Raw genomic sequence first — 24,015 nt, 5'->3', positions numbered from 1 at the left:
ATCCAAAGCATTTGCCTTGGTGTCCCTTTGCCATTTTATTTTCTAGAAAATAAGTTGATTATGCTTTACATTCCCGAGTAAAGAACCACCTCATGGTTTTATAGTATATTAGATTTTACTTTAAACAAAACACATCCTCATAAACGCAAAGCCAAAAACCAAACAAGTTATAAATCCGCTAAAGCCAAAAACCATCAAGTTATACATCCGCTAAAGCCAAAAACCATCAAATTATACATCCGTCTAAAACCAAAAAAACATCAAGTTACATCTCTAAAGCTAGAAACCAAACTATTCGGCTGTCTTAGTCACCTCCTCATAAATATCTCCTGCCAACTTCAAGCGCAATTGTGTTATAATCTGATCATTCAAGCCATCAAAGTTACGTCCAAGAGCTAGACATTCAATGTACATCAAAGAGTACACACCGCAATCTCCCGGGTTCTCATTTTGGGGGATCTTCTTGTGCCTAATATAACCGAACTGCTTTCCACTTTTCGTTCTCGTTTTAGCAGGCACCATCTTGTTAAGCAATGCTGGTATCATTCTCATGAAAGGCCGGCATGCCTCTTTCATCTCCTTATCACTCACATGTGTGCAAATACTATCATAGACATGAATTTTCCCCTTAAGCAGCTCGATGCGTAGAGCAACCCAGTGATCTCCATTAACATGGTGGCAGAGGAAAAGATCGTCGACGTCTGCAATCCACTTATTACCTGTGACAAAATCAGCCGGGTGTTCTCCATTAAAAGCCTTGGTGTACATTTCTGACAACTCAGTGTTCTGGTCCCAGCTCTTGTAGTCGTTCACCCATGAGTTCACAAACCAGTGAGACAGAAATGCAATTCGAGAAGAGGAATATGGAGACTGTTCTTGCCTGGACCGTCTGTGAAACATAAGCATTGCTGCTGCAATGTGCTAAGACAAGACACAATTTACAGTCAGCAACCAGCCGTAGAGATTAAAAATCAGAAATTAAACTTACGGAGTCATTCAACCAGCCGTAGTCTTTTGTTGGCCAATCATCCCTAGGGATCAATAACTTCAAGAAAAATCCAGCACTTTCATCTCCAACACCAGGCTCCTTTGCTTCCCTACAAACAAGAAAAATAAATTATTAGACTATCGAAATAAGAAGCAAGGATGTACAAGAGGAAACTTACAAATCAGAGTTGATGAAGTCCAAAACTTTCTGCAGTTTCTCTGCCTCCACCTTAGCTAATGGGTCATAAGGTTCCTTGGAGACTTTCTCACCACTTATAATACGCTTCACTGTTGAATTTCCAACAAACGGCCAAACTTGAGTCTTTGTCAACTGAGGCTTGCGTCTGCGTGTAGGCTCTTTCAAATTTGAAGCAAGTGCTTCCAACACCGCCCTACATTTTACACTCTTCTCCCACAGTAGATGATTTTCCAAATCTTTTGAAGATATGGATTCATCATTTAGCTGTGGGATCTCGAAGGCCTTCTCTTGCTTAACTCTTGTTGGTGGAATTCCAGCTTTCTTCCCAGTCTTTATCACCACTTCAGTCGTAAGATTCTGTGTGCTATCCATCGTCTTCTTATCTTTTTTCTCCTTCTTCACAACACAATCAACTGGCAGTCCATCTTGTGAATTGATCTTCTTCTGAACAATCCATGACTGAGAAATAGACGGTGAGAATTAGTATACAATTTTAAAAAAAATTACAAGAACAAATGATAAAGAATTGTACCAAGTCATTGCTACAAGCACCATCTTCCTCATCCTCATACGCTTTGGAGGTGGCGACATCAGGAGCAATGTTCAAATCAGCGTTGTTTTTACTATCATTTATTTGTGCCTCCAATTTTGCAATCTGATTCCGTAAGTCAGACTCATATGCTCGCACTCTTGCTTCCACCTTAGAGTCAATAGTAGCATCTAATGCTTTAGTAACCTTGTCAGCTACACTATCATCGATGCCTTCCATTTTCGCAGTGAGGATTTTAACCAACTCAGCTAACCCACTTATGGCAACGTTGTGAGCTGCAGCCTTCATATGCATAGGCAAAACAAAACCATGTCATTAACAAAATAAATTAAAAAAAGACATTTTTCTATTACTAACTACAAGAACATTTTGTACATACCATATCAGATGCTTCACTTCCATCAGCAGGTTCTTTGTCTTTTCTTCGCATAGTAGAAGGCCTCTGGTTTGGAACAACAGATGCGGCAACACCATTTTTTCTCTTCTGGCATTTGGTAGTGGGCACTGCATCCCAAAACTTCTCATTTAGCTGACCATTAAGGATGTCTTTTATCATGTTGTCCAGATCAGTATAGATTTTATCATTGTCCCACTTCGGATATATATCCTCCACTGGCTTCATAATCATATGCCTCACACGAACCTGCAAAGTAATATACAAGATTAGTAAGACACAAAATTTAAATGGAAGAAATACTACTTGTGTTTATACCTTTGGATATTTTTTCTTTTCTTGGGCACAAAAATCTGAGAAATTTATACGCGTACGAGATCCCTTCCATGACAGAAGAGGAACATCAGCTCCATCAATCCGATTCCCATATATTTCTCCTAAACCAGGGACAGACTCATAAACCCATATTAACAGCACATGAACACAGCCGTGAAGTGTGTAACTCTTCTCTGCTTCATATGTGAGTACTTTAATGGAATCGACAAGGCTGCTAAATCCAATACGGCCCCATGGATATCGCTGGAAAGCTGCAGTGTCCATCACCCTTTTAGCACAATGCAAAGGAATTCTGCTGTTGCTTGAAATGCCAAATATGCCAATGGATAGCAGACACAGCAAACCAATCATCACTCGCTTCTCTCGAGGCCAGTTTCTGCAAATCGGCAATATGGCTTGCAACTCTAGCAATGTAGGTCCATCTGATGTCGGAACGTTCATCTCCAGCCAAAACTCTTGATGGTCAACATCCCAAACGTCATGCTTGTCGAAAGGATCACAATTCAGACCTGTAATCTCTCCAAACTCATACAAAGAGAAACGCAATGGCATAGAATCATCTATCAAAGACCAAATCTCATGACTGCTCTCAATTGCCAATTGATTGGCAAGAAAATGGTGAACAACTTTCGCAGACCAAATATAAGGCAGCTCTTTCAGCTTCACAATAACTCCAATAGCTGATTCCCTCAACTCAGACCAAACATCTTCCCCAAGTTCTTCTCTCACGGTTTGAATGTTGGAGAGATAACAACTATGGTTCATGCTCCTACTCTGAACTGGGGTTTTCCCAACCTCATACAAACGACGAGGATACTTTCTTATATCCGAAGAAGAAACCGTACCTGAAAAATAAAGTACTTAACAAGTTAGTTTCTTGTCTAGAAACATTCTCCGATCAACAGACTGTCATAACCAAACTTTAATAACAGAAAAAAAAAGTCTTGAAATTTCAAAGTGAAAGAATGTTGAAATTGGGATTTAGGGTTTTCGAAATCAAACATCTGAATCAAGAAATATGTTAAAAAAGTGTAATAACTAGTGGTAATTGAATTGATTTAGCACTTACAGTTGAAATTGGGATTCATCTCCTACCCAAATCAAAGCCGATTGCGACTTGAGGAGGAGGTGTCGACCACGGCTGTGAAGGAGGAGTTGTCGACGGCAGTTGTGACAGAGGAGTTGTCGACGGCGGCTGTGGCAGAGGTCTTGACGACGATGGCTGTGACAGAGAACTCAGACGACGGAGAAGTAGATGTCGTCGTGAGAGGAAGAAAGAAAAGGTTTGTTTCTATTTTTCTCTTTTTTTTTTGTCGATATGTTTTACTTTTTTTTTTTAGTGGCAATTTTGTAGTTAATCAAATTAGTAATGGGCTTTTAGTACTTTTGCTTATCCCTCATTTTAGTCTAGTAATTTAATTTTAATATGAGTTATTGTAGTAATTTTAAGATGAATGTGAGTTAGTCTAGGTAATTACTCTAAAAAAAATAACAGAAATATATAGCTTCTGTGAAGATACGGAGTTGATATCAATTTACACAAATTGGCTTTTGTGTTTATTGAAAAGACCAACTTCTAGTGTCTGGCTCAAATAAAGAGTTTATCTCGTAATTCATTTAAAGGTTAAGATTAGATATTATATTTGGTCAAGATTTAATATGAAAAAAGAGTTTCAGCACTAATCTTTTTTGTTACATTCAAACATAATAAAAGTGAGTTGCGAAGTTGGTCCTTACGTAAAGCATGAAGAAAGACGCTTCCACATGTATCAAAACTAATATTATTCACTTTATAAAAAGAATAGAAACTCGATTCACAAGCCCCATAAATACAATAACTTCAGACTATATTGCCTAAGGTATCATATAAATCAACTTTATACGAGTCTGAAGTCGTTAGCAGGTCGTAAGAAAGAACTATAGCTGATCTTTTGGTGCATATTAGTTTCTTCTATTTGAGAGAGACATATATTATGGGTTTGCTATATTAATTAAATTAAGAACTTTGAAATGAATTTTTCATAATATACGACCGGCCAAAGATTAGAATCAATGATGTCTTTGATTGATCTTAAAATCCACTCTGAAATTAGAGTTACGGTTTGTATTGACGTTTCAAAAAATAACTTATAGACGACTATATATTGATGATTTTAGTATGAAAAGTGAATGTTATTGATCTTATGAATGTGTATACAAACTGTGATGAATAAGGGTATAATACGCACACAAGTGAACACGACACTTCTGTTCGATATGACAGGTTTTTTTTATTCTAATATTCTGTTGCACATTACGCGTAAAATATTATGTTTGTCAAGATTTTTGTTTGTATTTATAAGTCATAGCGGATGCAGGAAAATCTGACTTATTTTCGGGTTTTAAAAACTAGTGCAGAGATATCTCGGCTTACCATGTATCATAATCGGTATGTTAGGTGTACGAATTCGGTTTACCATGTATCCACTTAAGCATTATTAGTATGTTTTGTAGTTTTCGTATTTCTCAAATGTTTGCAGGAGAACCCAACTTTTTGTTCAAAATAGGTGTGCTTAAACTCACACAATGCTATGAGTAATGCTGCTGCTCATGGCGAAGGTGTCAATTCACCAAAAATCAATGGGAGATGCAATAAAAAAAATTGGTTGCTGTCTGGCCAGGGCACCGATGTGACATACATAGCAAAACTGATTTTTATTTTGACTAACATAGGCATGGGCATTCGGGTCACAATCGGGTTTCGGTTTTGTCCAATTGGATCTCGGTTTTTCGGGTTTATCAAAATCAACCCCATTCGGATTATATAAAAGTTTGGTTCGGGACCGGTTCGGGTTTTATCGGGTTCGGGTCGGGGTTAGTAAATCTTCAAAGAACCGGTACAACCCGGTGTACTTTCGGGTTTTGGGTTCCAACCGGTTATTTGGTTTTAAAGTAATTGATTTATACCTATTTTGTAACCAAAACATAAGTACAATCGGTTCTTCGGGTTTAAAGTACTTGATTTGTACCTATTTTATAAACAAAACATAAGTAAAATCAATTCAAAAATAAGAAAAAAACATCAAACATGATCATTCAAAATCAAACGAATGGTAAACGTTGTTATTGATAGAAAGAAAACCTATAAATGAAATCATAAAACGAAAAATTAAGTTCTCATGAAATGAAAAAAAAATTATTCAATGAAAATAAAACCAAAATATAAAAATTTAAAACCTCAACCGATGATGTAACAGTTTATCAAGTCAAAATTATAACTAAACTATTCATTCACGGGTAAAAAGTCCGATGATGTAACAGTTTTTAATAAATAAAAACCAAAAATAAATATAATAAAAAAATTAAAGTTAAAATTAGAAAATAAATATTTTTCAGCTGGGATACTCAAAAAGAAAATTCGAACCTTAAGAAATTTTAAATTTTTTAAAAACTTGATATATTTTTAGCTTTATAAAGTTTAGAATTTAATTATTTGAATACGTAAAAAACTTGCTCAACTTTGCCGAAACAATATAATCTCAGTCACAATAAAATTTTGTTTCCGATATTTAGAGGAACTCGATCTTGACAGACTTTTTAGTTAGACATGTAATCTTATAAACTTCTATATTACTTGATGACAAAAAAAAAAGAGATTATCCGCTTTCAAGTGTTTTTTTTTCAAGGTCCTTTTGAAGTTTTCCTTGAAGGTGGAACTGAATTCATAGCTCAATCCTCAAGGCTCAAGCTGTGGTAAATATTGTTTGTGAGCCACTGTGTTAAAGAACCCGGAAAAAAGAAAGTAATGATCAAGTCAAAAGTTCATGTGCTATTGGTGCTCGCAGTACTTTGATCAAGTCAAAAGTTCTAGCTTCAGTTTTTGGCGGCAGACACCATGATCTCAACCAGTGGCGGAGCCAGAAATTTTTTGTAACCGGGTCAAATTTTTTTTTCCAAATACATAATTTATAACCACAAAAAACTATAAATATATTCTATGATCATTCATATTTTAAAACTTGTTTATCATAATTATTTACTACAATTTAAAATATTTTCGATAAAACAAATCAGAACAATTTTAGGTACTCATTACTACTGCGATATTGTAATACTATTTTTTGACAATTTTCACTTGCTGATATTTTTTCGCCGATTCAGAAACTGATCCATTAGTTAACTGGTAAATTTTAAAGATTAATCTACTTGTAAAAACAAAATTAGTTTTAAAAAATACTCAGATCATGAATATAAACCTTAAACATTTTTATTGAATTAGTTAATCATAATCATTTCTAGTTTGGTAAAATAAAGAGGAGAGTGTATAACAAAAAAAAAATAGAAAACTTTGGGTAACATGAGAGTTCTTTCTTTTTGCGTTTGTCCAAAAAAGAAGCACAAATCACTTTTTTTCAAATTCACTCATTAATTTCAAAAAAAATAATAATTATTGGACCTAAAACAATTTGGGTTTTATTGAAATATGTAACTAACATTTAATATAAAAAACATGTTTATTGAAATTTAAGCTAAAATTAATATAAATCAAATGTTTCACAAATAAAATAAACATATTATTTATATAGTTTTAAATTATTTTCAATCTTTAATGTTTTGTGATTATTTTTGTGAAGTTATATTTTTAGTGGGGTCAAATTTTCTTTTTTTATGAGGTTAGTACAGATTTTCTTAAATAAAAAAGAAATATTTTTTAAAAAAGTAGTGGGGTCAGTTGACCCCACACCTCCTTCACTACCTCCGCCCCTGATCTCAACCATTGTTGTTGCTTAGCATGCTAAAGATTGTAACAAAGTATAAAAATAGATGGAGCACCTTGTGCTTGTTCAATTTAGGGGTCTAAAGCAAACAATTGCCTAATTTCTATATAGAGACCAGAGCTTACATCTGCAAAATGGGCTACGTACGTTCGCTTCAGAAGCTACATCACATCAAAGAAGACGGCACTTCGAAAATGCTTCAAGTGTTGTTCAGACATATCTCATAACAACAGTAAGCATGGACTTAGTGAGAGACGAAGATGTTGAGTTTTGAGAAATTGCATTTTTATTTGCTGTAAAAAAACAAAACAGTTCAGAAAGATGTAAAAACCAAAAAGTAAACACAATAGGAACAAGTTTCAGAAAAAAAAAAAAATAGGAACAATACTTCCTAGAAAGGAATATAACATCTCTTCAGGGAATAATAGCGAAGAAGCTTTTGCCTACTTGTCCACTTCCTCCACCTTGCTTTTAAGATCATCAGCAGCAATGTGGTTTCTCAACTCTTCTGTTAAACATAAAATAATAATATAATTTAGCATTTTAACTAAAATTTAAATAGAAAAGCCCTAAACTAATTATGTGCTGACACCTTGTAGAAAAAGCTCTCACACTCTTAAAAACATCTCTCAGAGAAGAATCGTTTCCCTCTCTCTCTCTTACTTTCCGCTCCCTCTCTCCTCTTTTGTCTAGTTGTTTTATTGAACTAATGCTGAGAGACTCTTCCTCATACTACCACTAATGCTGCTCTAACATGAGTTGACAAAAAAGCTAGTTTTGCGTACTTGGGAAGCGCCTCCTAACAATTTTAAATTAACATAAAATCATATATATTAAATTAACAATTAAATTTTTGAGGATTTGCCAAAAATGACTCAAAACTTGATTTTGAATACAAAAGTGTACCCCAAATTCAATCAAATGCAAAAGTAACTCAAAAACCTAGTAAAATTACAACAGTCTCTTATGAACAAAGAAAAAACATGTATTCAGTTTTATCATTAGAACCATCCGTTAAAAAGACTTACAAAGAAGTATTCTCTATGATGACTTCTTTGTAAGTCTTTTTGTTCAGTAGATCTTAAAAATATATTTATAATTTTATAAAAATATTTTGATGGGTAAAAAATTGAAATCATGTAATAATAAATATTTCTCAATTGAATTATTTTCAACATAGATGAGTGAATGTATATTGGCTCATAAGTCATTGGTTTAGGGTTTGGTAACATATGTTATAGTATTGTATGTGTATTTAGGGTTAGATTATGAAATTTTACCTTCATTTTTTTTTCAAATTGACTCATATATGTTAAGTAAGTATCTAATAGCTTGATTTAAGCATTTTTTAAGTTTTTTTTAAGTTTAAGAAAGTGTTTTTTGCATAGTTAATTAATTTTAGGGTCTGGAAGACTCACAGAAGACTTAAAAAGAAGTCTCCCGACACATTCTGCCTAAAATTTAATAGAATTTACGGTTCTCGCCTAAATTTTGGAAAAATGTAGGTTTTCCGCCTAAATCAAAGTCTTTCATAAGTCATCTAGGAGTCTTCCGGAGAAAGTCTTCTTATGAATTAGATCTTAAAAGTAATTAATAATTTTATAAAAATATTTTAAAAGGGAAAAAGTCAAAATCATGTATTAATAAACATTTCCAAAAGATGGAAATTTAGTTTTACTGAAATTGTATTATTTTTAGCATAGATGAGTAAATGTAGATTGAGTCATGATATTCTTTGGTTTAGGGTATGGTAACATATGTTGTAGTATTGTTAGTATTTTTAGGGTTAGATTTTGAAATCTCATGTTTTAAAAAAAAATTTTTTTTGACCTATATGTGATCAATGACTATCTAATAACTTGATTTAAACACTTTCTAAACATCTTAAAAGTTAAGAAAACGTTTTTTCTTAGTTATTTGATTATAGGGTCTGGAAGACTCACAGAAAACTTCCCAAGAAGTCTTCTGACATATCCCGCCTATATTTTAGTAGAATTTAGGGTCCCGCCTAAATTTAGAAAATTTAGGTTTTCTGCCTAAATCGAAGTCTTCCAGAAGTCTTCTAGAGAAAGTCTTCTCATGTATTAGATCTTAAAAATAATTAATAAATTTAATAAAAAATATGTTGAAAGAAAAAAATAGAAATCATGTATTAATAAACATTTCAAAACGATAGAAATTTAGTTTTACTAAATTTGAATTATTTTTAACATAGATGAGTGAATATAATTAGTCATGATAACATTTAGTTTAGGGTTTGGTAACATATGTTATAGTATTGTTGGTATTTTTAGGATTAGATTTTGGAATCTTAACTTTAAAAAACTTGTTTTGACCTCCATGTGTTTAGTTTTGTGTATATTTAACACTTTATAAGTTGATTATAAGTTTAATGAATTAGTATTTGCTATTTAGTTAGTTATTTAATTAGGTTATGGTTTAGAAGACTTTCAGAAGACTTCACAAGAAGACTTTCCAAGAAGTCTTCTGACGTATTCCCGCCTAAATTTAGTAGAATTTAGGTTTCCCGCCTAAATTTTAGTAGAATATAGGTTTCTCGCCTAAAGCGAAGTCTTCCAGAACTCTTCTAGAAGTCTTCTCATGTATTTGAATTTAGGAGCTAAAAGACTTCCCAAGAAGTCTTCTCTTAGAAAACTTTTAACCTAATTGAAATTTTTGTCTCTATATATAAAGAAAATTTACATATTATTTTTCTTCCTCTCAAATAGCTGTAACAAAAATGTAATGTTTCTCACTCTAACACTCTCCAACCTCTCTCTAATCTCTTTGAACATCAAAACACCAAATTTAAATCCATTTCTCAATTTTTTTCTTATGTCTTCTCACTAATTTATCTTATTTTTACATGTTTTTCATTACATGGTTCTCATCTTTCACTCATTCAAAGGTAGATCTATAAATGTTGGATACGTATTATTTTGTGTTTTATATATTATATTCTAAAAAGCTATAGATTCAACCTATTGTGACTGTTTTGTTTATTATTTAAGCATAAAATTATATTTTTGAAGTTTTTATCTGTTTTGAAGTCATTTGAATGTTTTTGAATTTGCATGTCTTTCAGATATGGGACTGACTTTGAAAGACTTCTGAGAAGACTCTCGGAAGACTTCTAGACAAGTCTTCTAATGCATTTTATACTAGAAGACTTCCCACGAAATCTTATGTCCAAAGTGGTACAAATTTTGAATATGTATTTTTGTGTTTTATATATTGGATTCTAAAAATTTATAAATTCAACCTAATGTGATAATTTTTTGTTTATTATTAAGCGTAAAAAAGTGTTTTTGAAGTTTTCTCTGTTTTGAAGCTATTTTAATGCTTTTGAGTATATAAAATTTTCAGATCTAAATCAGACTTTGGAAAACTTCTCAAAAGATTCTTGGAAGACTCTCGGAAGACTTCGTTGGACGTCTTCTAGCAAAAAATACATTAAAGTTTGAATATGCAGATTTTTCAGATATGAGTTAGACTTTGGAAGATTTCTCAGAAGACTCTTGGAAGACTCTCAAAAACTCTCAGAAGACTCTTGGCAGACTCATAAACTCTCGGAAAACTCTTAGCAGACTTCTTGAGAAGTCTTCTAATATATTTTATGCTAGAAGACTTCCCACGAAGTCTCCGGGAAGTCTTCTGTCCAAAGTGGCATAAAGGAATGAAGTAAAGTGGAGTCCAAGCTTATCTATGTTGAAGAATGGTATCAAGTTTCATGTGTAATAGTTTTGTTTATGGTCTGTTTTATGATTTGTATGTGCACTATTTAGTTGTGAATTCTTTTGTAAACTTAAGGAAATGTTAATCAAAAGAATTTGCTAAATATGTTCATGTTTTGCTAAAAGTACTTGACATTTTTGAAGTTATTGATACAACATACCACAATGTTTTTTAACCATTCTACACACTCATAACAAAACACAACAACACAAAACATAGTCAAATTTACTAAAACTAAGAGAGAAGACTTTAAAAAAACTTAGTCAAATTCACAAAAGATCAAACTTGAATTTTAAGTGAAAGTTGATTTTTTTTTAAATTTCAGGTAAGTTAAAAATTATATCTTATGCTCTAAAAAGACACATTAAACCACAAGACTTGATATTCTTGAATTTACTTAACACTTTTGAAAGTTAACACTTATGACGAAGACTTAAAGAAGACTTCTACGTTTAGCTAGAAACATTACTAAATATCAATGTTTGTAACTTCGTAATTATCGCCAATTAAGTTATTAATTCGGTTCAGTAGTCCCAATATTTACTAATAAACATGAATTAGCAAGAAAATATTAAAAATTCATTTTAATTTTGGATAAATTTGAAGTTTAATAAAGATTTTTGTAGAAGACTTCTTTGGAGGTCATCCACAGAAGACTTTAAAAGAAGTCTCTGTATAGACTTCAAAGAAGTCTTCTGTTTAGGTAATTTTTGCAATTGCAAATTTACGAAGGAAGACTTCTTAAGAAGTCTACTCTACAGAAGACATCTTCAGAAGTCTTCCTTTATAAATATTGGCTTACTTTTGAAATTGAATTTTTTTTTCGAAATTCCCAAAGAAGTCTTCTCTGGATAAACAAGTTACTTTTGAATTTGACCGAAGTTGGTTAGAATTTGAATTTTTTTAGAAGACTTCTGGAGAAGTCTACCTGGAGAATACTTTAAAAGAAGTCTTCTCTAAGTCTTCTGGATGTTGCAAAAAGTCTGCTGGCTTACTTTTGCATTGACTATATTTTACTTTTCGAGAGAAGGTCTCTTTAGAAATCTTCTGTAGGATGACTTCTCTAGAAGTCTTCTCTCGCGGGCAAAGATGTGACCAAAACCCATAATCAAACTCGAGAAGACTTTTAAAGAAGTTTTCTCATTGATATTAAATGTTATACTATTATTTTTCAATTACAAAAGTAACCCACGCAGATATCTTTCGGCATTGAGAAGATTTAGGGAAGACTTTCAAAAGACTTATGTAGAAGTTTTTTCCAAGAAGACTTCTTAGGAAGTCTTCTACAAAAAGTCAAATTTCTGATCAACTTCGATCAATAAAAGTAACATGTTTATCCGAGAACTGGGAATTTCAAAAAAAATTGTTTACAAAGGAAAGTTAGAAGACTTTTAGGGAAGTTTTATATTAAAACACACACAAAAGGTCAATTGCAAAACTAACCTATGCATTGACCAGACGACTTCTTCGTCGAACAGATCTGAAAAACAAAATATGGTTCGCGATTTCATACCTTGAACTCGTGAGATGACTTGCGTAGTTTCTCCAATCACCCAGAACATCAAGAGAATAGATACCTACTTGTTAATCACCAAGAATCGTGAGCTTATGAACCTTACATAATTTGTAATCAAAATCTTCAGTTTTTTTTTGATGAAATTTGAGAGAAAGTGTACGATATGTGGTTTGTGTGGATAGAAAATGAGAAAAAATGAGAAAAAATCGAAACTTTAGGGCATTAACACTCTCAATTTGGTAGTTCATTGGTGGTTGAGATATTGATGTCAATGACAAAGTTGTAAATATTTGGTGAAGATGAGGATAGTAAGGTAAAAGCATTATTTTCGAAAATAATAATAATAACATTTTCATGAATAACTAGAATTTCAAGGATGAATATGATAAAATAAAGTTTCAAAAAAAGTATAAGTTATTTTTGTGTTTGACTTGAAATTTTGAATATTTTTGAAAGAAGCCCTTAAATTTTTGTTGAAATCATTAACTGTTATATTTAAAATTTGTATTAGATTTCAATGAGTTAGACGTAGTTTAAAATAAAAAATTTATAATTGTAGTTTAAAGCTTGTAACAAGTATATGAGGGGACTAAATGTAGCTTTCAAAATATAGGTACCGTTTGAGAGGTTTCAGAAACTCATGGCTGCTTCAGAGATTACAAAGTTTTCGGACAGTAAATAGGTCAACCTCCGCTGAGAAGTAAACAGGGGTAAAATAGACAATTTGTACCTACGGTCTACGTCATCTCGCGCTTATAAGTACACATCGCCGCTTTTAAGGGTTTAAACGAAGTGCCTATGAGAGATCAAAGCAGCTATTACATGCTGTTCTTGTTCCGTTGCGGGCATAAATCCAAACCCAACTGTCTATTCTTTACATCTCATTGCAAATAATTTTCGTTGTTGCAAATCTGAAGAAAATATCGTACATTCGTTTTTGATAAACCCTTTTATCGTTTTCGTTTTGTTATGAGAATGTTTGTTTATACGGCCGATCCAAAGGGGTTCTTGCGGTTTAACCTTATGCTAGTTCCCAATTTCACCCGGCCTATATTTAAAATTGCAATTTGCTTGAGCAGTCTCTTAAAAGATTTCTTACATGATTGTTGTGTTCGAAATCAGAGAGCCTGCCCTATATTTTGTTTTGTCTATTTTTGGAGTCTGGTTTTAAGACAGAGATCTAAGTACGTAACAGACAACTTTTTTTTTTTGGTTTAACGTAACAGACAACTTTCGATGTGTTTTGATGTTTTTGTTTGGGTCTGTTTATTGTCTTTGTCTTTTCCATGGTAACTGTTTTAGGTTTTTGTATATATATCGTTTTGCCTTGTATTTTTTATATATATCATCTAATCTTTTGTTTGAGGGATAATTTGGCTGAACATGCTGTTGAGTGATCTAAGTTGGAAATATTGTCGAGATATGATGTAAGTGTTGAAATCGTCTTTAGGGAACATGGTTGAGAGATGCATAATGGGAAAATTATGCTAGGTATCCTTGTTTCATATTAGTTTTTTTTCCTTTCTAATATCAGAAAGATTATTTGACCTGTGTAGCAGTCTTATTTTACTATAACTAGGTCTTTTCCTGCACCATGTGCAGTGATAAATTTTTTAAAATTTAAATTATATTTAAAATGAAATTTATTAATATTATATATTTTATTATTTTTGACTAATATTTAATATAAAGTTGATTATTTAAGCATAAAATAAGCAAAAACAATAATTTTGTTTATTTTAAATTACATTTAATAATATATATGTAATATATTTAAAATTTGAATCTTAGATAAATTTTTTATCTATTTATTTTGGTTAAATGTATTAAATCAACTTGTATAAAATTACTAAAAATCATATAAAAATTGTATAGTTATTAAAAATTATAACTAAATAATATTTATAAAATTTGTAGATATCTAAAAGAAACTAATGAAATTACGATTAACAATTTATTAATATTTTTAAAAAGATGTAAATTTTTTTGAAAATATTAGTAATAAAAATTGCATAATTATAAAAATACAATTAAATAATGTATTTCGAAATTTATAATGCATATTTCAATATATTTGTTTTAGTGATGATTTATGAATTATTACCATATTTTAAAAAGTTTACCAAAAATATTATTTTTGACTAATATCTTATTATATAAATCTTGGTTCTTCAAAGTTGCTAATTAACATGATCGCGACATGTGTTAATAATTTTTTTTAAGATTGTGACATGTGTCAAAAATATGATATCCTTTTTTAAGATTTAAAAATATGATATATTATTACAAAAATATCTTTTTACAATTCTTTTTAAGATTTTGGAAAAGAACAATTACTATTACATAGTCTTTTACAATTATATATTGTTAAAATTATGGGATAGTAATTTTTATTTTATTTTTAAATCCTAAACAAGTAAATAATTATAAAATATTATTTGAAAGTATATCTATTTTCTGTTTAAGAAAATATAATTTTTGTTTTTAAAGATACTAAAGAAAGAAAATTGTGAAAGAAAAATATTAACTAATTGTTTAAAAAAAACGAATTATCAAAATCCTACAAGTACAAGAAATTATTTAATAAATATCAAAAATTAAAACTAACTATAAAATAAGTAATATTATTTCTTAAAAGACTAAACAAAAGAAAATTGTAAAAGTATTACTATTATTTTACCATAAATAACAAACTTTCCTTTTCTATAGGTAAGTATGTTAAAAAATTATAAACCAAAAATAGCTATAAATATTTCACAACTATATTTAGGTTTTAGTTTTCACATATTATTTTCACAAAACGAAATATTATTTACGAGAAAATTATTACCTAAGTATTTTATTTTAATTTCTTGATAAAAACTCAAATTTTTATAATCTTATTACATTTTATGATGCTAACACAATTTTTTTTCAATTATGATGTGTTATCACACATGAGTATGTATGAAGATGAAAAACATTATAAATATGTGTTTGTACGTATAAGACAAAATATAAAATCAGTTAAAAAGAAAAATTTATTAAAAATAAATTAGCTGTACAAAATTTTTAAACAAAAACGAATTGTAGTATCCTACCAATACAAGAAATGTTTTAAAAAAAAAATATTAAAGAAAACTAATTATAAAATAAGTAAATTTCTTTTTTTAAAATTCTAAATAAACTAAAATTGTAAAAGCAATATTATTTTTCTTATAAATAACTAACTTTCTTTTTTCATAGGTAATTTTGTGTTAAAAAAATTATACACCAAAATAAATTTAAATATTTCACCCGATATGATTGTTACATGTGCCAATAAAAAACTTATATGTTAATGTGTCAATAAAAATATGCCATCATGTGAATATAACTTTCTTTTTACTAAAATCCTAAATAAAAGATATTTGTGAAATAATTATTCCTTTTTTAATTTTGACCAAATAAGATTTTTTTTTCTTTAAAAAAAAATAATCCTTACAAAATATAATATTAAAAGTTTATTTAATAGTAATTTTTACTTTCAAAATTTAAAATTTAATGATAAACATGATACTAAAAATGATTTAATTAACAAAGAAAAATTGTTACAACATTAGTGATATTGAAAAAATCAATTTTGAAAATAGCAACTGCCAAAAATAGTTAATTAACTGGAAATAATTATTTGATAGTAATTTAGTTATTATAAATCCCAAAAAAAATTAAATTTTAAAATATTATTTAATATTCATTTCTTTTCTAAAGCCCTAAAACTGTAAGAGAATATTTGATATATTTTTAGAAAATCATAAACAGAAGAGTTTTGTATCAAATTTTTAATTTCTATCCAAAATAAAATTTTATTTTGTTATATTTTTAAAAGAAAATTTGATGATGAACATGATACTAAAAAAATACTCAATCTGTTTAAAATTAGTTTAGATACGAATTGCATAAATAGTATTTTTAAACTTATTTAATAGTAACTAGAAATAATTATTTGATAACAATTTAATTTTTCTAAAATTTTAAACAGAAGACAATTGTAAAAGGTTATATGATAGTAATTTTTCTTTCATAAAATCCTAAAACAAAAGTTAAAAGAGTATTTGATATATATAAATATATTTGATTGTAAATGAAAATGATTCCTTTAAAAAAATCTAAACAAAAATAAATTGTAAAATTATGTAATAATAATTAAAAAAAAAGAATTCGATGACAAGTATGATGTTAAAACTATTTAATTAACAAAAATAAAAAATTAGGATGTCTTCATGATTGCTATTTATATATGTTTGGTCATACGAAAATTATACACATGTCTGATATATATTTTCATGTTTGGTCATAATTATTATTATTATTGTCACTGAAGTGATTTTTATATGCATTTTGTTAAAAAAATCAAGTTTAATCGTTATCTTATTACATTTTTTTTACTATGTAATATTTTTCTGCTTCATTTTTAATTAAAATGTTGTTATGGAAATATATCATTAAGAAATATGAATTTAGAAAATTGTTAAGCATCAGATAAGTTTAATATAATGTTAAATTATTAAATAAGAAAGTGTACGATGTTGTCATTGACTCAATTGGCCTTATTTAACTTTCAATTTTTTTATATTCTAATTCTTAATTCAGGTTGGGTTGGGTTTAAAGTTATAGGTATGAGTGTTTCTCTAGGATTTAGTAGAAAATTGATAAAAATTCACATATGCACTATGATTATAAAATACAAATATTAACTGTATTTTATGTGTAAAAACGAGTTCTTAATTATAAAATAAGTCTCACACATCATATGCAAAAATAATCCTTAAAGTATAATAAAAACTATTTATTTCTTTATTAAATTAAAACATCCAACAAAACTCGTTGCAACGCACGGGCTCATATCTAGTTTAATATAAAATTGATTATTTAAGCATAAAATAAGCAAAAAAAAATAATTTTGTTTATTTTAAATTACATTTAATAATGTATATGTAATATATTTAAAATTAGAATCTTAGATAAAAATTTATCTATTTATTTTGGTTAAATGTATCAAATCAACTTGTATAAAATTATTAAAAAATCATATAAAAATTGTATAGTTATTAAAACTTATAACTAAATAATATTTATAAAATTTGTAGATATCTAAAAGAATCTAATGAAATTAAGATTAACAATTTATTAATATTTTTAAAAAGATGTAGAAAATTTTGAAAATATTAGTAATAAAAATTGTATAATTATAAAAATACAATTAAATAATGTATTTCGAAATTTATAATGCATATTTCAATATATTTATTTTAGTGATGATTTATGAATTATTACCATATTTTAAGAAGTTTACCAAAAATATAAATTAACATTAAATGTAATGTATTAGTTATTGCCATATTCTACCATGCCATATTAACTATAAGCTTTGTCATCAATTTTGTTAGCTATGTTATCATTGTTTTTGTAAAAATGATTGTAGAGAGGACATGTGACAAAATCACTTCGCAAATATAGTCTAGGGGACGAAACAACTGATATTTATAAAAATATTAAAAACATAAATTAACAAATACAATACAAAAACAAACAAACAAATAAAAATTGTAGAGTCGAGATAATTAATCTCTTTCTTTTAATCTTTAAACGACTCGTAGTGTGACGGTTTCATAACACTCAAATTCCAAGGATATAACTACACAAATCTTCTGATCTGCGTCACTCTATCATAATACTAACGAAACTAGTTTTATGATGTACTCTTAGACACAAAGGGGGAATATTAACATAACTATTTCATGATGGGATAATCTTTTTGTTGTTAAGTTGCTCGTGTGTGTTTTTCTGAATGAGAGCACACATGATTTATAGCTTTCAAATCATGAAATGCACATTGTGTACGTTATGGAGTTTTCAGTAACAAATTAATTGTCATTATGATTCCCATAACTAATAATAATAACGTTACTCTACGAAACTGATTTTGTTCAATTGACTATCGATTGACCGGTCAAAAGCAACAAAATAATTTCCAATGGGTAATATAAATTTTATATTTAAGAATATAAAAATTATTATATGAATGTGATTGTATGAATAAATACTAGATATAAATCCAACTAGCAAATTCAAATCTAAATTCAAATTCAAATATTCAAAGTGTACCATTTGCTAATTTGTATATTAGTCAAATTTAAAAGCTATAAAAGTTTTTGTAAATACTCACTTCGGACCTCTATTTTTCATTCAAAACTAACTCCGACTTTGACATGTAGGTACACTACTTTATAGTGTCCAACATCCGGTATTCCGACGAACGTCTTCGCTCGGAAACTTACCAAAAATGATTTAAAACCATTTCGTCAAAAACGAGTTCCAACAATACAACAATGGCAGAAGCTAGGTATCCTGGTTTCATATTTGTTATTTTTTCTTTGCTCATTCTCTCTCTATCTCACTTGTTTGGATTAAGTTGAAGGTTTTAGCAGTTCGCGTGGCAGCAAACACATGTTTTTGTTGTTGTTTCGAAAATTGATAGAATTATTGTAGTAGTCGACACATCAATCAGTAAACCAAACAAAAGTGGAATTCACAAATATGTTTCATGTTCAACACAAACTTCATATGTTCAATCTAACTTACATAATCTCCAAAAATATAGTGTGAAAACTTGCATGTGAGTGCACAGATTCCTAGAGTTCTTATGCATGACATAGCAGATTTTTTTCTATATTTTAGTACAAGAACCGTATCAGTACAGCATCACCGGTAAAAGCCATTCTTGGTTGGGGGCTGATTCGGTTCCCCTCCAGTCACATATGTATTACATCCTGCAGTATGTTCATGTGTAGCATGTGAAAGCAAAACACTTACCATAAGAGGTTTATCGTGATGGAAAACGTCTGCAAGAGGTAAGTGTAAGTTGGAAAATTCTTTCTGGAAGATGTTGGAGATAAGATCCCACATCAAAAATATGAAAAAATTTAAGTGACTTGGGTTGATCTATTTATATATTACCTAAGTCCTTTTTCATATTTTCGATGTGGGATCTTATCTCTAGTCATGGTAGCAGAGCAGGTCCACATCCTGACCCACTAATCCGTTCCGGAAAGAGATCCGATCATCCCATTAGCTGATGGTCATGAGAAAGCTCAGGTCCACCGGATTGCTAGAAAGAAATAAAGCATTGTTTCGGAGGAATGTGATGGATTTTGCGAAATTAATAGTTATACGCACCATTATCTCGAGGGAGGGTGTTGAAGATAAGATCCACATCGAAAATATAAAAAGGATTTAAGTAATATATAAGTGATATGGACCAATTTATTTACCTCCAAATGGTTTTAAGTTGGAAGGACAAACGGAAGAAAAGCTCAGAGGAAGAGAGAAATAGAGACGAACCCATCACGATATTGAGAAAAGAGGAACACCATTGTTGTTATAAATATTCTTCTTTTTTTGTTTTGCTTTTGGCAGTGTTTTTAAACCCGGACCGGTCGGACCAGGTTGAACCATGAACCGAAAATAATCCAGGTTGGGTTAATGCTAAAACCCAACTAAAATTGAACCAGTTAAAAACCCTATCGAACCGTCAAAAACCCGGGAACCGACGACCCAATGAACCGGCCAAACCCCGGTTCGTATATAAGATAAAATTTTGTTAATGAAATAATTACTTTTCTTTTCTTTTTTTAAGTAAAAATAAGATTTATTGAAGATTAATAAAGTATTGTCTCTTGGTTTTTTCTTTTGTCTTCTCTACAACTCATAAATTACAAGATTTACAAAATTAATATCACTCCAATATATTGTTTTTGTCTACTTCTCACTTTGTTTAAATTTTATTTCATGATCATTTGTTTTGATGACTTTGAATAATTGAAACATTTACGTTTGTGAAATTTGTATTTCAAAATATAACTTTTACCTAATGTGTATATAATTTATTTTAAAAGATAATGAAGATTTAGAGTGATAAGATTTACGAATAAAATTTAAATTTGCTTTTCATATTGATTTTAGATTTTAATTATTATTTTAAGTTTTTCTACACATTATGGCTATCTAAACATTATATATTGATCTATTTTTGTAAGAATATGTATATTGTTTATAAAATATCATTAAATTTAATGTAATCTAAGTAAATCCGGTCAAATCTGATTCAGACTTGGTCAAACCATAATAATCCATGACGCAAAAATTTTTTGGTTCGCTAGTCTCTCCGGTCTTAAAAACACTGCCTTTGGTTTCTTATCCCCACAAAAGTGATGACGTCAGCGTCTTGAAACAAAAATCTCTGGAACCCACGATGGATCAGAACTGTAATGAATTTGATCTCTGGAAAAAATCTCTGGAACCCACGATGGATCAAAAAGTCTCTGGAACCCACAAAAGTGATGACGTCAGAGGTCGTGAAAACACTGAAAAAGTTACGTAAAAGCAAGTAAGATGAAGATCTTTAGAGGAGTAATGATTTTTTGGACTGTGACTCTGTGAGTAAAGTCTCAACCTCGTCATGCTCTCAAAGGGACCTTTCTTGTAGCTAATAGTGTAGTAAATTATCCAACTTGGCTAAGTCACCTCTTTAGTTAAGGGTATGCTCTGTTTCTAATTTTCTCGACGTAATCTTGGATTTACTCTGATCCTCTGATCTCCAAGTTAATGAAATGAAAGTGTTTAAAAAAATTATCTTTAGAGGAGAGAGAGACTAAAAAGTAAGTAGACCTGATCCTATTCTATTGGGCCTATATTCATGGGCCCAGTTTATAGGAAATATAAAGGAAAGGTGTTTTGCCGACATGTTAATCTGGTAACTGGTCGACATTATTATTTTTCTTTTAAAAGTCAACAGTCAGGATCTTGTTTCATGATTCATCGTGACATGAACTTCTTTTGTAGGTCCTAAAGTCCATCACAGTTCGTATTCACAATTAATAGTACTACGGCCTGTCACCGAAACATGCGACTGTAATAATAGTCATATTGGTTTGTATGTTTCTATCAAATATTGTTTGTTTATGTCATATTATCTTGACAATAATCGTCGATGGCAGCGAATCTATAAATAATTTTTATCTAAGGAAAACATAAAATCTATTAACAAAATATAATATAAGAAATAATATTCATTAAAAACTTTAGAAATACACTAAATTAAAAATTTATGGTGCACAACTAGGGGTGGGCAAAAAAACCGAACCGAACCGATCAAACTGAACCGACTGAACCGAAACTGATTCGAACCAAATCAAAGTTTATTTCAAATCATTCGGTTGAAGATTTTCCCAACCCGAACGGTTCAGTTCAGTTCAGTTTAAACCGAACCGAACCGATAAACCGAAGTGTTTTATAGTTATTTAAATTAAAAATATTAGTAAATTAAAATCCTAAGATTAAGCCCACGTAATTTTCTTTTACACTAAGAAAATCCTAATATAGTTTGATTTCCATGAAACTAATATAATTTATTATACGGTTTCATGCTTTTGTGTAACCATTATTGTATTTCTCTCAAAGACGTGTTCTGTTTTCAATTTTTGTTAGTGAAAAGAACAATATGGAATCATGGGTGTAGAGTTATAGTAAAAATATAGATAAATACTTGTATAGTATATATATAACATATACTAATTATTGATTCGTTGCACTTTTTTTGATGATATCACATGGAAGATGACTTATTACATGCTTTTTTTAATTCTTAAGAGACAAAAATATTGTTTTTTTCTTTTTATTTAGTTAATTTTGGTTTGATTGAATTCTTATAAAGTTATAAACTATATTTGTAACATTTTAAAAGGATTTTATTTTGGTTTTATATTAAATTTAATTTACATACTTAATTTTTTATTATGACCAACATGATTATTTCATGACAACCATACATTTATGTATTAAAACATAATTTCTTGTACAATAAATAAACTAAGAAAAATCCGATTAAACTGAACCGAACCGAAATACAAACCGAATTGAATATGAACCAAACCGAATATAAACCGAACCGAACATAACCGAACCGAAATCGATCCAAACCAAACTAACTATGGTTTACTTCAGCTGAAAAAAATCTAGAACCGAACTAACTAAACCGAACCAAACTCGAACCGAACCGATAAAATAACCGAAGTGCCCACCCCTATGCACAACTGCCCCACCTTTGGTACATTTAGCTTTGCTACTGATAATCATTGCAACTAACTGTATTGTTGCAGATTTTTTTTTTAATAGTGATAAAAAAATTAACGATCAAATACAACAGTAAAAAAATTTGCAATCAGTCTCATGTCATGATCCCATGTTGCAACAATAGACGCTCATGATTGTTTTATTGCTGTACTATTAACCACAATAATTGATCAGACAGTTAATTTAAGACAAATTTATTAAAAAGTACAAAATTTATCACAAAATTACAAATAGTGAAAAGAATGACCAAAATAATATTCTCTCGGTTTCATTTATATCATTTTATTTTTAAATAAGAGTAATTCTACAATTCCAACGTAACTAAGTATATTAAATTTTTTTAAACATTTTGAATAACTAATAAGTTTTTATTTAAATTATTTTCATTTAACTAATTATAATCATATATTAAATAAAAATATATTAGTCTATTATATAGTTTTCTTAATTTCTATGAAAATGTTAAAGTGACACTTAATATGAAACAGATGGAGAATTCACTAAATAATAAAAAAAAAACTAAATTACACCTTAAATCTAAACCACAAATCCTCCCAATCCCAGAAACCAAAACTATGATTATTAACAAACTAATTCTATAAATATATGTATATATATTTAACCATTTAATAGATACTACTATGATAGTTTCTTTTTAATCTGTGCTATGTCCATCTTTTTAGATAGTACAAATTTCCTTGTTTTTGTTTAAATTTAGAAAAACTCAACTCTATTTTGAAATATTTGAATATTCATATTTTTTGTAGAAGTTTTCAGTTTTACACAGAAACATGAGAATCATCTAATCCAAAATTTAGAACCTAGAAATTTGAAAATAAGAACTTGGCGTTTTACTTTAAGCCAAAAGTTTTTTCTCTTGGATTGATTATCTTCAATAATATTTATATTTATATTTACATTAAATTTATATATAATTAGTTACAAACTGATGATGTTAACATGGTTATATATTTACATAGTATTTTTATTATCTTATTATTTTAGTAGATGTCAATTCTGAACCAATTCAATGTAAAATGAATATATTTATATAAATACTGCGTTTATTAATTTAGTGATATTAATATATATGATTCACTATACATCATCTTTTTTTTTTTTTTTTTGAACACATCATCTTTCTATCTAACTGCTTAGAATAAACTATAAAGTGTCAATTAAAGAAAAAAATATTCCCTAGTCACGTGTCATTCTTGGTAGCAGATCCACTCTTAGTAGTTTAGTGAAAAGTGTAAATGAAAAATTCTCTATGGAATTTGGATAAAAACTTTAACTAGAAATATAATAGAAAGTTTTTCGAGAAATTTGGTTTAGATAAAAAAGATATTTAATTTAAAAGAAGAATATGTTTAAACAAATTTTTTTTTT

At 29.3% G+C, this 24,015-nt stretch overlaps 1 protein-coding gene and 1 long non-coding RNA gene across 2 annotated transcripts; both read right to left on the bottom strand.

The window, feature by feature from the left end:
- Window positions 1–156: 156 nt before the first annotated feature.
- On the bottom strand, window positions 157–14,257 carry LOC103839722. Its single transcript, XM_033290957.1, has 7 exons — window positions 3,536–14,257; window positions 2,449–3,311; window positions 2,116–2,379; window positions 1,719–2,018; window positions 1,167–1,645; window positions 989–1,097; window positions 157–921 (listed from the first exon to the last, which is right to left on the bottom strand). The coding sequence occupies exons 1-7, from the start codon at window positions 3,552–3,554 to the stop codon at window positions 292–294; spliced, it is 2,664 nt and encodes an 887-aa protein (XP_033146848.1). The 5' UTR covers window positions 3,555–14,257; the 3' UTR covers window positions 157–291.
- Window positions 14,258–14,730: 473 nt separating this feature from the next.
- LOC103868427 lies at window positions 14,731–23,863 on the bottom strand. The gene is made up of 2 exons (XR_632887.2): window positions 20,948–23,863; window positions 14,731–20,858 (listed from the first exon to the last, which is right to left on the bottom strand). It is a non-coding gene; the product is annotated as an uncharacterized LOC103868427 (long non-coding RNA).
- Window positions 23,864–24,015: the final 152 nt, after the last annotated feature.

Source organism: Brassica rapa, chromosome A05, assembly GCF_000309985.2.
Source record: "Brassica rapa cultivar Chiifu-401-42 chromosome A05, CAAS_Brap_v3.01, whole genome shotgun sequence".
NCBI lineage: Eukaryota > Viridiplantae > Streptophyta > Magnoliopsida > Brassicales > Brassicaceae > Brassica > Brassica rapa.
This window is presented reverse-complemented; position numbering and strand designations above follow the sequence as displayed.

Excerpts from the sequence above, each read along its gene's own strand:
- LOC103839722 (XM_033290957.1), bottom strand. Across the intron at positions 2,380-2,448 it reads AAAAGAAAAAATATCCAAAG|GTTCGTGTGAGGCATATGAT; the intron begins GTATAAACACAA and ends ATTACTTTGCAG. Across the intron at positions 1,646-1,718 it reads GTGCTTGTAGCAATGACTTG|TCATGGATTGTTCAGAAGAA; the intron begins GTACAATTCTTT and ends TCTATTTCTCAG.